A 16,615-nucleotide genomic window follows, 5' to 3' on the forward strand; every position below is an offset into this window, starting at 1 on the left:
TGAGCAAGCGTGTGGTTTCTTTCGAAACTCAAGGGAGAAACAGTCATATATTTCCTCATTCATAGAGAAAGCGTGTGGTTTCTCCCAAAACTCAAGGGAGAAACAGTCATATATTTCCTATTCACAGAACACACCAAGTTTTTCCAAACTTTTGACTGGTACTGTATGTTAAGGGGATTGTTCACCCCAATAGAAAGGTTCATACCTCTAAATACCAACTTTTTAGATGGAGCCATTTCCCCCATTAGTTTGGGATTCAGACCTGCAGTCATCTTGATTTCAGACCACTTTGGAGAAGTGTTCCAGAGGCTGTAAATCTATTAATAAGCAGTGGTTGATTGAGTTTGTTGTAATGGAACCAATAGAAAAGTCCTAAAAGTACAAACATCAAACATTTCTTGTTCAGCTAGTCCCTCCATTTCAGTTCATTTTCTTCAGTTTGGTGCCTAGTGAATATGACAGGTCTTTGTGGAAACATCAATGTAAATTCACCTTTGATTTTTGCTCCTCACTTTCCCTTTCAGGTCCATAGGGTTTTGCTGCCCCTGCTTGAGACTGGAGCACACTGCGGTCCCTGGATTTCTTTGTGCAGCTGGATGATGAGGTCCTCATCAACTGTTGTGACGGGTCCAACAAATATCCCCCGGTGAAGTCAGGGTCCTCTCTCATCCACCACTTCAATGACTCTTATAGGAGGAAGTGAGCATTATCTAACATTATTTATTTTGTGTTGTGCAATTATATGAAAAAGAATGTCAGTAATGAGAGAATAAATAAGTCCAGTACAACCATTACCTCTCTTTCACATCCCTCTATCATCACTCCATGGGGGAGTACAACCATTACCTCTCTCCTATTTCACATCCCTCTGTCATCACTCCATAGGGGAGTCCAACCATTACCTCTCTCCTCTTTCATATCCCTCTGTCATCACTCCAGGGGGGCGTCCCAATAATCTCTCCTTCCTCCTGAAGTGGAGAATTCCTTCACTACTCCTCACAAATGTAAAATCATTGGATTGGTGTTGACATGGGGTAGAGGGAGTTTACATATACCAGTCATTTCCTTTTTAAATCCACGAAGTGAAGTGGGAGAGAGAGAATCAGATAAAGTTGTGGAGATAAGGGAATATTTGAGCAGAAACCCTCCAGATACAGATACTGTATGTATAACAATAGTAAAGACCAGCATGGACTATCAATACAGGTACTGTATGTAGAACCATAGTAAAGACCAGTATGGACTATCAATACAGGTACTGTATGTAGAACCATAGTAAAGACCAGTATGGACTATCAATACAGGTACTGTATGTAGAACCATAGTAAAGACCAGTATGGACTATCAATACAGGTACTGTATGTAGAACCATAGTAAAGACCAGTATTGACTATCAATACAAAGTGACCATCTAGAATGAGGCCCAGTTCAATGAGAGGAGGTCTTAACAGAACTGGGGGATGACAGACAGGAAGTGGGGGGGTGGAGATCTAATATATTTTTGTGCCAAACACTAAAGCTTGATATTGTAATAAATCTACACCCTATTCCCTATGTAGAACACTACTTTAGACCAGGTCAGAAGCACCGTAGTGCACTACGCAGGGGACAGGGAACCATTTTTCAACCGAGTCAGTAATTCCCCTGAACATCTTTCTCTTCCTCATCTGGTTTCTTTAACAGCCCTTCACTCCTCCCCTCTTCCTCCCCTCCTCCCTTTTCATTCTATTCTATCAGCCACACCACTAGCTCACCTCCAAACAATCCATTTACAAGTTAAAGACACCTTGGAATAAATAACAAAGGAAAACTATTACTAGATGAAGTTTAGTGTTGTATTTTTTATTTCCCATCACCATAAATCATATTTAATCACTGAACAGTAGCAGACCTAACTTCATCTGTTCCTGACTCTGGATAGTGGATCAAAAAGACCATCAATCTCCAATGATATTAAAGTACTATTCTGAACATTACTGATATAGTGAGTGGCAAATCAAGATATCTGCTGGTTTTATTGTTTGGTCAATACCACCACCTGCTGGACAGGATTAATGTTGCTTGACTGAGCAGTATGGGAGGATGAAAGATGACAAATTTAGGGCCTGTTTCCTGGACATCTACATTGAACATACTTTTTAGTCTAGGACTAGAATTAATCTGTGTCCAGGAAACCAGTCCATATACTTTAGTTACTATCTGTTCCATGTCCAGGAAACCAGTCCATATAGTTTAGTTACTATCTGTTCATGCCCAGGAAACCAGTCCATATAGTTTAGTTACTATCTGTTCATGTCCAGGAAACCAGTCCATATAGTTTAGTTACTATCTGTTCATGTCCAGGAAACCAGTCCATATAGTTTAGTTACTATCTGTTCATGTCCAGGAAACCAGTCCATGTAGTTTAGTTACTATCTGTTCATGTCCAGGAAACCAGTCCATATAGTTTAGTTACTATCTGTTAGGAAACCAGTCCATGTAGTTTAGTTCCTATCTGTTCATGTCCAGGAAACCAGTCCATATAGTTTAGTTACTATCTGTTCATGTCCAGGAAACCAGTCCATATAGTTTAGTTCCTATCTGTTCATGTCCAGGAAACCAGTCCATGTAGTTTAGTTCCTATCTGTTCATGTCCAGGAAACCAGTCCATATAGTTTAGTTACTATCTGTTAGGAAACCAGTCCATATAGTTTAGTTACTATCTGTTCATGTCCAGGAAACCAGTCCATATAGTTTAGTTACTATCTGTTCATGTCCAGGAAACCAGTCCATATAGTTTAGTTACTATCTGTTCATGTCCAGGAAACCAGTCCATATAGTTTAGTTACTATCTGTTCATGTCCAGGAAACCAGTCCATATAGTTTAGTTACTATCTGTTCATGTCCAGGAAACCAGTCCATATAGTTTAGTTACTATCTGTAAGGAAACCAGTCCATGTAGTTTAGTTACTATCTGTTCATGTCCAGGAAACCAGTCCATATAGTTTAGTTACTATCTGTTCATGTCCAGGAAACCAGTCCATATAGTTTAGTTACTATCTGTAAGGAAACCAGTCCATGTAGTTTAGTTACTATCTGTTAGGAAACCAGTCCATGTAGTTTAGTTACTATCTGTAAGGAAACCAGTCCATGTAGTTTAGTTACTATCTGTAAGGAAACCAGTCCATGTAGTTTAGTTCCTATCTGTTCATGTCCAGGAAACCAGTCCATATAGTTTAGTTACTATCTGTTCATGTCCAGGAAACCAGTCCATGTAGTTTAGTTACTGTTCTGTCCAGGAAACCAGTCCATGTAGTTTAGTTACTATCTGTAAGGAAACCAGTCCATGTAGTTTAGTTACTATCTGTAAGGAAACCAGTCCATGTAGTTTAGTTACTATCTGTAAGGAAACCAGTCCATGTAGTTTAGTTCCTATCTGTTCATGTCCAGGAAACCAGTCCATATAGTTTAGTTACTATCTGTAAGGAAACCAGTCCATATAGTTTAGTTACTATCTGTTCATGTCCAGGAAACTAGTCCATGTAGTTTAGTTACTATCTGTTAGGAAACCAGTCCATGTAGTTTAGTTACTATCTGTTCATGTCCAGGAAACCAGTCCATATAGTTTAGTTACTATCTGTAAGGAAACCAGTCCATATAGTTTAGTTACTATCTGTTCATGTCCAGGAAACCAGTCCATATAGTTTAGTTACTATCTGTTCATGTCCAGGAAACCAGTCCATATAGTTTAGTTACTATCTGTTAATGTCCAGGAAACCAGTCCATATAGTTTAGTTACTATCTGTTCCACTGAGGAGAATTACATAGAGGCAGAGAACCAATTTAGAAAACATATCAATGGTTCTGAATGACAATCAATATTCATCAACACCATACATCATGATTCATGGAAATGTACAAGATTAAAATATAGCATTTTATAAAATATGAATACAAAGCATTTTAATACATGAAGATCAAATCAGTCAGGAAAATATATATTGTATAAAAAAAAGAGCAGAATGATTCATCACATCTGGGGACCATCACCACCAGCATGACTAGTATCTATGTGGACCCTACTACAGTTTAACCAGCTCAGCTATAGACTACACCAGCATGACTAGTATCTATGTGGACCCTACTACAGTTTAACCAGCTCAGCTATAGACTACACCAGCATGACTAGTATCTATGTGGACCCTACTACAGTTTAACCAGCTCAGCTATAGACTACACCAGCATGACTAGTATCTATGTGGACCCTACTACAGTTTAACCAGCTCAGCTATAGACTACACCAGCATGACTAGTATCTATGTGGACCCTACTACAGTTTAACCAGCTCAGCTATAGACTACACCAGCATGACTAGTATCTATGTGGACCCTACTACAGTTTAACCAGCTCAGCTATAGACTACACCAGCATGACTAGTATCTATGTGGACCCTACTACAGTTTAACCAGCTCAGCTATAGACTACACCAGCATGACTAGTATCTATGTGGACCCTACTACAGTTCAACCAGCTCAGCTATAGACTACACCAGCATGACTAGTATCTATGTGGACCCTACTACAGTTTAACCAGCTCAGCTATAGACTACACCAGCATGACTAGTATCTATGTGGACCCTACTACAGTTTAACCAGCTCAGCTATAGACTACACCAGCATGACTAGTATCTATGTGGACCCTACTACAGTTTAACCAGCTCAGCTATAGACTACACCAGCATGACTAGTATCTATGTGGACCCTACTACAGTTTAACCAGCTCAGCTATAGACTACACCAGCATGATTAGTATCTATGTGGACCCTACTACAGTTTAACCAGCTCAGCTATAGACTACACCAGCATGACTAGTATCTATGTGGACCCTACTACAGTTTAACCAGCTCAGCTATAGACTACACCAGCATGACTAGTATCTATGTGGACCCTACTACAGTTTAACCAGCTCAGCTATAGACTACACCAGCATGACTAGTATCTATGTGGACCCTACTACAGTTTAACCAGCTCAGCTATAGACTACACCAGCATGACTAGTATCTATGTGGACCCTACTACAGTTTAACCAGCTCAGCTATAGACTACACCAGCATGACTAGTATCTATGTGGACCCTACTACAGTTTAACCAGCTCAGCTATAGACTACACCAGCATGACTAGTATCTATGTGGACCCTACTACAGTTTAACCAGCTCAGCTATAGACTACACCAGCATGACTAGTATCTATGTGGACCCTACTACAGTTTAACCAGCTCAGCTATAGACTACACCAGCATGACTAGTATCTATGTGGACCCTACTACAGTTTAACCAGCTCAGCTATAGACTACACCAGCATGACTAGTATCTATGTGGACCCTACTACAGTTTAACCAGCTCAGCAGTACTATAACAGAGATAAAACCCAGGATAGAGGGGCTGAGTGAAAGTGGTCTGGACTCTGTGGAGGAGGGTCATTGTGTCAGAGACACTGTAGAAGGACAGAGTACCTGCCTTGTGATCCAGGTACACTCCTACTCTGGAGGACTGAGGGCCTGATACTTTAGTCTTAACATTATTGTGTCTGAAACAATGACCACCACTAAAGCACTGGTACTGTAAACTCCAGGACTTGTTATTGTATCCAAATACACCATCTGTCTCTGTTCTGCTGATGTCTTTATATGAGACTGCTGTAACAACAACATTACCACTCCACTCCACCTCCCAGTAACAGCATCCATACAGACCCTCTCTACACAGAACCTGATACTGGTTGGTGAATCTGTCTGGATGGTCAGAATATGGTTGGACTTGGCGTGTATAGGTAACCTTTCTGTTCCCTTCAGACAGAGAGAGGCGTGTGCCTGCTGTGTTTGGGTCCAGTGTGAGCTGACAGGAATCTGGGCGACGATCAGAGCAGAGACCAATGAGGGGAGTTAGAACAATAAGTTAAGTCAGGTACTGTATCTACCCTGTCTTTGATTAGAGCACAGCAGAGATCAAATCAGAGAACTATGAGGAGTCAGATAGAGACCCAGTCTTTGATTAGATCTACTATTGCTATATATTTTGAGAGGGATTGTTAGGAGTGTCAGTAAAAAGAGACTTAGTTACTTCACAGTAAAGAGACTCACATTGTAACAACTGTTCTCTGGTCTTGGGCTCTGGAGGCAGTACAACATCCACTATATTCACTACAGACACACAAACACATTGACAGAGAGAGGGAATGTTATCATCATACCATATTCCACATGTATATGACTAGTAGGGAACTTTCAATGGTCTAAAGTTGATGTTCTTATTATTTTCAACACACCTGTAGTGGAGATCTTGGTCCATTCTCCTTTAAGGAAGTATTTTAGTTTATCTCTCAGTTCAGACACAGTCTTACTCACATCTCCAAAGTACTGAAGAGGACGGACAACGATGCTGGGTAAGTCTGAAGATACACTGATACTGGAGAGAGACTGATAACTCTGGAGAGAGGGACAGAGAGAGAGAGAGTGAGAGAGATGGACAGACAGAGAGAGACAGACAGACAGAGAGAGACAGACAGAGAGGGAGTGACAGACAGTGACAGACAGGATAACATAATGATTGAGATTAATAGTTTCACATTAAGTTAATTTCATATCACATGTAACAAGGCAGTTTAGTTACCTGGAGGAAATGGATGTGATCCTCTGTGTGTGAGAGCTGCTCCAGCTCAGTGCTTCTCTTCCTCAGCTCAGCGATCTCCTGCTTCAGTTGCTCCAGGAGTCGTTCAGCTTGACTCACTTGAGCCTTCTCTTGGGCTCTGATCAGCTTCTTCACCTCAGAGCGCCTTCTCTCAATGGAGCAGATCAGCTGAGTAAAGATCTGATCACTGTCCTCCATTGCTGCCTGTGCAGAGTGCTGTAGAGAGAGAGAGAGAGAGACTGGCTTGCCATCCTCATTACACTAACATCACATCCCTCCTTAAAACACATTGTGTGCCTCCACAACCTCCACACAATCACATTGTACAGTACCCAACACCACAGTACAATACACCATCCAGCACCACATTCCAACCGTACATCCAACCCCTCCTCTCCAGCCATACAGATAGCCCCCCTGAGCCCCCATACCTCCTGAAACATCTCCACACTGTTGAGCTTATAGAGCACCCTCCACCTATACCCTGCCATGCTCTCAGCCCCCATAACCCCCTGCCACTGATGCTCCTTCACTCCCACTAAGCCCACCTCCATATGGTACAGTAGCCTCTGTGCTGCTGAGTCAGAACGCTGCCACCCTGCTCTCCAGGTCCACCAAACCCAGTGATCAGTGGGTTGTGGAAGATGGTCTCCTCCCATACCCACGGCCAAGGCACCACACCCCCATCTCGTGTGGGTCTCAGCAGCTGCCAGGCCCTCAGTACTGCAGCATAGAAATCAGAGACCCCTGTTGTATTGAGTCTCTCTGGCCACATGATGAAGAGCTGCTGATCCAGCCACAAACCCAATTCCATTTTCCCTAAATGGCACCAAAAATGTCTACCCTTTCATTTGACCACTAAAACCTGTTCTTAGGAAGAAACTGGAAAAAATATAATACAAATAATAACTGGTTTATGTTTTAATTACCAGCATTTGGTAAAAACATTGTACGATGCCCAAACTTAGATCATTAGAAATAATAGGTTATCCTGATTAAAATGGTGTAGAACTTCAAACCATTAAAATAAATACATCTATTAGAGATAATTGGAGAAGTAGACAGACATGTCCCTATTCCCCCAAAACAATGGCAGTCTGAAAGTTATAACCAGCTTACTGTTTATCTACTATCATTTGACCTTTGGTGTTTAACATTTAGTGGTTTGTAATCTAGCGGTTATGAGCAGTTGGCAGTAACTGAATGGTGGCTGGTTCGAATCCCCGAGCCGACTAGATGAGGAACGTGTCGATGTTTCCTTGTACATCAACAGATTTAGGCTCTTTACCCTGGATAAGAGTGTCTCCTAAATGACTCACATGTAAACTTGGCCTCTGTGAAAGCGTGGCTAAAACATACAAACCGTTCATTATTCACAGACAGACTCCACTGAAGGCAAGCAGGCAGCACACTCCTGAAAACTAACTGCTCAGCAAAGTCTCTTTTGAGAGCTACCAGATATATATATAAAAAAAGCTCATTTTCAGTGTCTGTGTCCAGTGTCTGTTTATATGTTAAGGGGGTGTTACTTTGGCAGATAATGTCACCCATCTAAATATATATCTATATTTTTATATAATTAACTAAATGTATGGCGTTTTTGGTTTATGTTAGTGATAAAATGAACTAGAACATTTTATATTTTACAATTCTGACTAATTACTACTTTAGTAAGGATAAACACTTCAGTACTGCTGCAGTTGCTAAGTAATTCCAATGGGTGGCAGCATAAGACAGATAAGATTAGTTTAGGTCAAATACAAGTATCCAATTCAACAAGCCCCGCCAAAAGCTTGTTAAGGAGGCTGCGAATTTTCGCAGCTTTTTGTTAAAAATCGCGCAACATTTCAGCGTCCTGCTACTCATGCCAGGAATATAGTATATGCATATGATAAGTGTGTGTGTATAGAAAACACTCTGAAGTCTCTAAAACTGGTTAAATCGTGTCTGTGGCTATAACATAACGTGTTTAGGAGTGAAAATCCTTCGAAAAACTGTTCACCAAAAACACAAAAATAATATTCATCCGCCAGTCAATGTATTGTCTAAGGCGAAAGAAAATACATGGGGATCCCCTGTAAACGCCTACAGCTTCCACACGATGTCGCCAGTACTGGCATTTTGTGTCTGCTTTATCCTTGGTTAGATGACGTATAGGCCTTCCTGTCTTGAGGCGCACCACAGGATGTTGTGAAATTGAAAACATGGAAGATGATTTCAAGACTTGCTGCTATCGAATACAGATCGCCCCGTGATCAATTTGATAGATTATTAACGTTTATTAATACCTAAAGTTGGTGTAGAAAAGTAGTTTGAAGTGATTTGTAAAAGTTTATAGGCAACTTTTGTAATTTTAAAAAGTGACGTTGCGTCTTGTAAAGGGGCATTTTTCTGGATCAGACCGGTCTTCAGCAAATCACATTTTGGGTATACAATGACGGATTTAATCGGGAAAAAGACCCAATTGTGATGTTTATGTGACATATAGGAGTGCCAAGAAAGAAGCTCGTCAAAGGTAATGAATGTTTTATATTTTATTTCTGCGTTTTGGGTAGCGCCGACTACCGCAAAATCTGTTGTTTTGTTGACGGTCTGGTATTCTGGGGGGTGCATGCTATCAGATAATAGCTTCTCATGCTTTCGCCGAAAAGCATTTTACAAATCTGACTTGGTGGCTAGATTCACAACGAGTGTAGCTTTAATTCAGTACCTTGCATGTATGTTTTAATGAAAGTTTGAGTTTTATCGAAAACTATAGGTGGCGCTCTAAAATTTCCGCTGATTTGATCCCGCTACAGGGACCAAGTCCCTAACAAGTTTTAAGTCAGCGGCAGCGATCACTCTGCCTTCTCCCACAAGAGAGGGGCATGTTGAGGTACATTTACTAACTGTGAGGGTTGCATGATGTCATTTATTGTCGGACTGGAACATGCAGCGTCTTTTCTATTCCGAGGCTGTTTACTCCCACTATTAACATCATGTTATAATGCATGTTTACTAGGGTTGTGGTTAACACATCTGACTAGTGATTATTTGACCAGGGTTCAATACCTGCTATAGTTAATATTGTTTAGTTCTCCCAAAAACAACACAGGTTTAATACGAGATATAAAGCTAACTGTAAAGTAATGAGTGACCATTTTAGAAAATCATGGGACATATAGTCTTTGGTTGCATGCTATTTTATGTCAATCATATTGCTGCTTGTAGCCAATAACTGTTGCTTCATGGTCTTATGCTGCCATCTATTGGAAATATTTACCAATTAAAAGTTATTAATTCACGTAAAGACGGGTGATGCAACTGAGAAATAAGGTGTATTTTTCTTATTCATTCCAGAGATCAGTCTCAAACCTGCCCAACGCCAATTGCAGCCATTTAGAAACAACATATCATCAAAAAGGTTTTTTATTAATAAAACAAATGTCTCCTGGCTGTTTAAATCGGCCACGTCTTGAAAAAGAGAACAGGGACATGCAGTTTGTTTAGGTTTTGCACCTTTACCTGAAAAATATATATATATCTTGAACCATTACGACAATCTTGGTGGCAATACGTCAACCATCACTAACACTGAGTCACTACAACGTGTAATCAGGTGAACAGTGAGCTTCCTCACCAAGTAGCTGTAACCTAGTTAATAATAAGTTACTTGAGGTGAACCTACAAGGTTAACGAGGGCTGGTCTCATTGATAACAACAGTGAAGCTGACATTGTGACGCAGAACAATGGACTGGGAATAGAACTTTCAGAAGGTGAGTTGGTGTCAAAGTGTTCAATACAACTAATAGGAGCTGGCAGGGTGAAACATCACTTAAAATAAGGCCTGTTTTTACTATACAACTAATAGGAGCTGGCAGGGTGAAACATGACCTAAAATAAGGCCTGTTTTTCAATACAACTAATAGAAGCTGGCAGTGTGAAAAAGGCCCTAAAATAAGGCCTATTTTTTCGTGTTTACTTCAAAACAACGGCAAACAGCTGGGGCATATGGTAATATTATATAATTGGGCTCCTTGGCAAATGCAATTAACTAGTTTTATCAGAAATTGTTGTTAAAAGTGTAGTGTCCAGCCTAGTCCTAGCCCCCACTGACGCTGGTAGCGCTTGTCTGCCCTAAATCCCCACACTATCTGCGCTAACACACCCTGTGTGCCACCCTCCCCCTGTTTAACCTTGAATTTAGTTAAGGAACAAACACTTGCCTTCGAGAAGAGACACATAGCTGAGAGCACACGAAACGAAAACCACTTGTGAATTTACCAAAACGAACCAACTCTTTTACGTATCTGTTCGTTCGTAATAAACGGAGGCAGATTAGACACCACTGCTCTTGTCGAAATCAGCACCAACACACCCCTCACAAAAATCCCACTGGTAACTAGCCGGGCAACAAGACTCACCTTTTCATTACCACAACCACCTCCTTGTGCATTCTGGATACAGAGTGTATATGTTCCACTCCCTCCTGTTCTCTGACCATGATCAATAATTCCTCCACACCATTCTCCAGAACGGACCCGAAGCGACAGCGTTTCTTCTTCACTCGGTTGAAGCCATCACGCCGCCCAAACAAACTACCCTAATCCCCCTCAACTCTAACCGATAAACAGTGGAAACCAATTTTTAAAGAACTCCACCATGAGAAAATACATTTTTTTTAAAGAATGGCAACCCTCCTCAAGAAGCACAAAACCCTCACACAATCAACTTCTTATTCTTCTATGATATAATGGCGTTCTGCAAATCAACGTTAAAGGTACATGGCTCCACCTACTGTGCTGGAGTGTGTTCAATCACAGTTTACAACATTTCTAAATCCTCCTACCAAACTCAGTACTTCTGAGAACATAAAAAAGAGCCCTACTAACTTCTAATAGACCCTCCCCCATCCCCAAAATCCCTTCCAATCCCCCTCAACCCCGTCCAACCTCAATAACCCTACACTTCAATCTTTCCCTCTCTATAACATCCTTACAACAATATAACAACACAAGCTCCACCGTTTCATTGACAATACCCTCCAGACACAAACCATTCACATGCAGCCAACCAGATGTAAGGACCAGTTCAATGTACAATGTCCTAAACACAATCAAGTAAACACCACCTCTTCCTTCATAATCTGACCTTTGAATCTTGGTCCGCCGACCTTTCTTTGGAGGGCATATAAATGCCGTCCCTTGTGCTCAGTCCCATCACTTCTGCCACACATCTATCAAAATGGCTCTGATCTTCCATTTGTCCTCATGTCTACCCAGTGGAACATTAATGTCAATTATATCTTGTTTTAAAGCTATTTTAGCTAATTGGTCTACAATTTTATTCCCTTCCACACCTGAATGTGCTGTGACCCAGCAGAATCTCGCTACTACACCCATTCTCTCAATTTCCCATTATAACACTCCAATAGTATGGCAGCTGCTCGGCCTCCGACTGCAAGGCACTGCAGAGGGTAGTGCGAACGGCCCAGTACATCACTGGGGCCAAGCATCCTGCCATCCATTACCTCTATACCAGGTGGTGTCAGAGGAAGGACTTAAAAATTGTCAGACTCCAGCCACCCTGGTCATAGGCTGTTCTTTCTGCTACCGCATGGCTAGCAGTACCGGAGAGCCAAGTCCAGGACCAAAAGGCTCTTTAACAGCTTCTATCCCCAAGTCATAAAACTCCTGAACACCTAATCAAATGGCTAAACAGACTATTTGCATTTCCCCCTCTTGTACACCGCTGCTACTCTCTGTTGTTATCATCTATACACAGTCACTTTAATAACTCTACCTACAGGTACATATTACCTCAACTAACCGGTGCCCCCACACATGGACTCTGTATCAGTACCCCCCTGTATATAGTCTCACTATTGTTATTTTACTGCTGCTCTTTAATCACTTGTTCATTTTATTTCTTATTCTCATCCATATTTTTTTTAACTGGTTGGTTAGTGGCTCATAAGTAAGCATTTGAGAGTAAGGTCTAAACTTGTAGTATTCTGCGCATGTGACTAATTTACCAGATGATAAACTATTCAATACAGACAGAGAATCTGAGCATACTATAATTCTAACAGGTTGTACGTCCTCCACCCACTGGAGGGCAACTATTATCACCAACAGTTCAACTGAGTATACTGACAGTTCATCTGTTAGTCTTCTACATATCTGTACATCAAATTCAGGAAGGTAAACGTCTGCTCCTGTGCTCCACCATATATCCAAAGGCATCTCACCTGCCTCCACTAGTAAGACACATACAGATGTTGATTTAAATGCACCAATACACATCCTTAAAGCCATATACTGGATTCTGTCCAGCTTCTGAAGACAAGTCTGTGCTGCTGTTCCATAAACTATACACCTGTAATCAACTGTTGTCCTGATCAGAGCTCAGAGCTCTATAAATATCCATCAACGATTGTCTGTCAGCACCTCATTCATAACCAGAGACCCACACAACCAACTACCATGAAAGTGATGGAGAGAGAGAGAGAGAGAGAGAGAGAGAGAGAGAGTTTAACGGCGGTTGGCATCCAATATGTTGCATTACCGCCCCCAACTGGACTATAATATATATCCATCATACTTTGTGATACAAAATGGGAAATTATGACAATACTAAATAAAACCATTTCAACGAACCCTACAGTCATTAAAAACCCACTACCCAATTCCACTACTTTGACCCTGTCTGCTCTTGCACCATGACAACTAACCGTACAGTCATTAAAAACCCACTACCCCATTCCACTACTTTGACCCAATCTGCTTCTGCACCATGACAATGACCTGGGAGGACGGGACACCACCACTCAACATACCCTGGAACTCTTCTGAAGTCAAATCTCATATGACCAAATACTTCTCTGCAGCTGCCACCACAACATATATTTTCTGTGATTTACGTTCCATTTCTGCACCAGATTCTTATTTATCATGTCCATTGATGTCAGACTCTGGTTCTGAACTCTTCACCACACCTTCTACCTCACTTAACTCTCCCTCATTCATTTCCATTTCACCTCCAGAACTCAGTCTGGCGCACGGCTCACTCTGTTTGCACTTGAATTATAACATTTGAAACGTCTCTATTGCTTTGAAACCTTTGTGAGTGTAATGTTTACTGTTCATTTCTATGATCTATTTCACTTGCTTAGGCAGTGTAAATATATATTTCCCATGCACAGAGTGAGTTAGTGAGGGAGAGAGAGAGAGAGAGAGAAAGAGAGATATCCATGTTAATGTATAGGGGACATGAGTCAGTCATGGTTATTCATGGTTATGTGATTAGGTAGCCCCACCTGCGACTTCAAAATCAGTGTCTTCCTAATAGGGAATGTCCTCTTGATGTAACGGTCAAGATGTTGGTTTCTCCTGCAGTAGACCTGGGTTCATTTCCCATCAGTTACATTAACCAGTCTATTGTCTGAAAGGGGTCCAGACAGCCTGTTCCCAACAGTGCGGTCAGTGGCATTGGAGAGGGGCCCCTCTCCTCTCTCTCTGACTGGAGGAGAGAAGTGAAATGGTGTGTCTCCTCTGGTCAACAATACTCACCTTGAGAGACTCCACAGCCTGTTGGAGCTCCTTCAGCTCCTTCTCTCTCTCCTGGAATCTCTGCTGGACCTTCTGCTGACTCATCACCAGCTGCCTCTGTGGAGAATCACTCTTCAATGAGCTATCAAGCTTTATTAGTCCAGTAGATCAGTAGTATAGCAATGTGACATAGGGCCCATAGAGGAAGGTCTACAATCTTGATGGTCCATTTTCTATATGATATTTATATGTTGCTATGTGAATGATTATAGTTTTATGTTAGGTGTACATAACATGTACCAAGGGGTTGAGACTGAACTTTGGACTCAAAACAGGGCATTTAGAATGATAATAGTGTTTGACTTGTAGTGAAACGCAAAATGGATCTCCCCCCTGCCCCCTCCCGCTGCCGCTACCCTACGTACCACCAGTACAGTTAGACATGAGCAGGTCTGATGAGCTACCAGAGTGGGCACAGTCACCAGGAGAGGGCGCCAGTCAACCATCCACCTAAACAACATGGTACCCGGAAGAACCGCCTACACCATCTGACGAAGCTGTAGAATGGGAGAAACTGCTTGAAGCACTGCTAATAGAGTAAAAGGCACCGCCTTAAGCAGAAGACCATATATGTATTGTCTTGCTGCGGTTAGAGGATGCCTATGAACTAAGAGGCACAGTAGTGCTGCTGTGCTCTTTGAAATAACAAGGTGCAGAAACCACAAGTGGGACTTGAGCGGTGATCAAAAGGTATATAAAGAGAAAACGCCATCACTTTGGCGCTGACTTCTTGAATCTCGAATTCATTTAGACAACCATTTGACCTCGGGCTATTTGGAGCCCGATTCAAATTACTTTAAAGTTTCTAACTTGCTGGATACTAGAGTAAGAGTCCGTTTACCTATCGAACAGTTGACCATGTGTGCAGTATACGTTTGGACCGAGTGTACCGTTGTGACAAAGTCTTAATTGACAGAGGAACACTGTATCACCGGCCGGGTTGCTTGCCCCAGACACTGCGGTAGATCAACGGCAGAATTACCACTTGCTGAGAACGGTTGGTAAATTGTTCGACTCTGTCTCCGACCGACCCAGTGACACGTGTACTGTTGTGAGAATATCTTAACTGATTGAACACAGTACCTTGCCCTGGAATCGCGGTTTCAGGTTATTTGACAATACTATCCAAGCTGAGGGCAGGTTAGAGTACTCAGTCTAACTTGAATCTCGAAATGTAGTTGAACCACCAATTCCTCATAGGAGAGATCGATACATAAACTAAATTCTCAGAACTCTGACCGATTGAAACACCAATCCTGAACTCGTGGGTCTCCCTGTCATATTTTAAAGGTAATTAAGTTGAAATATTATATTTTATTAGAGATAAGTGTTATAATTGTGTCAGGCATTATAGAGCATTAAGGCATTTGCATGTTTTTGATTAACGCTGTGTGTAACCAAGTAACAAATTGTGTATTTTGAAGTGTGTTTGATTGTAAAAGACAAAAAACAGAGTGTTTCCAAAAATAAACGGTCGTCTTATTTTGTCTCGAGTAAAACGCCCTCCCATGACATAACGGCACGGGAGATAACAACTCTGACACTCCCCCCTACCGGGACACTGGAAACGGAGACCAATACTCCATGACAAAGTGAGTTACCATTAAAAGACAAGGAGGAAGGTGTGTCCAGTAGTGATTCGTTAATTGTCTTATCGATCTATCTAAGTTTTATTATCCAAGTGATACATAGCCGACGGGCAGAGTAGTGAGACTAAGTTGACTAAAGGTCTTCACACTTTAAACTAGATACATCACAGAAGGGAAATACTCAACCTGAGGGAAATCATATATAGACTGGTAGGAAGAAGGCTTAATAACAACTCAAGGATCCATTAGTGGTGTAAAAGGAGTCTAGAGGATAAACGTGGGGTTCACACATCCCAGCTAGAGCTAGACCGTTGAGAGTGACCAGGCAAAAGACCTCTCTACGCGGACAACGTATCGATAAAGAAAGAGAGGCAGGGCTACGCGAGCGGTCCTGGTTATACCGAGATATCCTGAAGAATCTATAGTGCCCTGTCCAATCCAGGGAACGGAACGCTAACCACCTCTAGCACCCCGCTGCCGGCCAAGGGGCGGGGCTGAAGGTTTCGTATCGCGACAGACTTTAGAAAATTGTGATACATTTGGAGAATCTGGGTTAACATGTCTATATACTCAAGGTTTGTGTTCATATTTGTTCTGCCATGGATCGATTTAATTTTAATTCTCATATTCAAACAGTCTTAGTTTATACTGTATCTTTAATTCTTTGTTTATCAGACAGTCACCAACAAGTTGTTCTGGTCTTACCTGTTTCTCAGTCCTCTCTGCTGCAGGTGACACTGTATCATGGCCTTTATGTTCATCCATTGTACA

General features: G+C 41.6%; 1 protein-coding gene across 2 annotated transcripts in view; it reads right to left on the reverse strand.

The window, feature by feature from the left end:
* Positions 1–5,321: 5,321 nt before the first annotated feature.
* Positions 5,322–16,615, reverse strand: part of LOC112218341 (tripartite motif-containing protein 16) — an 11,844-nt gene continuing 550 nt past the window's right edge. Inside the window, exons 1-6 of one of the 2 annotated variants that reach the window (XM_024379050.2) lie at positions 16,550–16,615; positions 14,217–14,312; positions 6,648–6,881; positions 6,304–6,463; positions 6,119–6,178; positions 5,339–5,884 (exon numbers count right to left, since the gene is read on the reverse strand). The exon at positions 16,550–16,615 is cut by the window's right edge and continues 546 nt beyond it. In XM_024379050.2, coding sequence (XP_024234818.2) covers positions 5,364–5,884; positions 6,119–6,178; positions 6,304–6,463; positions 6,648–6,881; positions 14,217–14,312; positions 16,550–16,615 — 1,137 coding nt within the window. In that variant the 3' untranslated portion in view covers positions 5,339–5,363. Of the gene's footprint in view, positions 5,885–6,118; positions 6,179–6,303; positions 6,464–6,647; positions 6,882–14,216; positions 14,313–16,549 lie in introns of both variants that reach the window. The other variant, XM_042328182.1, reaches the window with a different exon arrangement.

The sequence above is a fragment of the Oncorhynchus tshawytscha genome, linkage group LG01 (genome assembly GCF_018296145.1).
Source record: "Oncorhynchus tshawytscha isolate Ot180627B linkage group LG01, Otsh_v2.0, whole genome shotgun sequence".
NCBI classification, from domain to species: domain Eukaryota; kingdom Metazoa; phylum Chordata; class Actinopteri; order Salmoniformes; family Salmonidae; genus Oncorhynchus; species Oncorhynchus tshawytscha.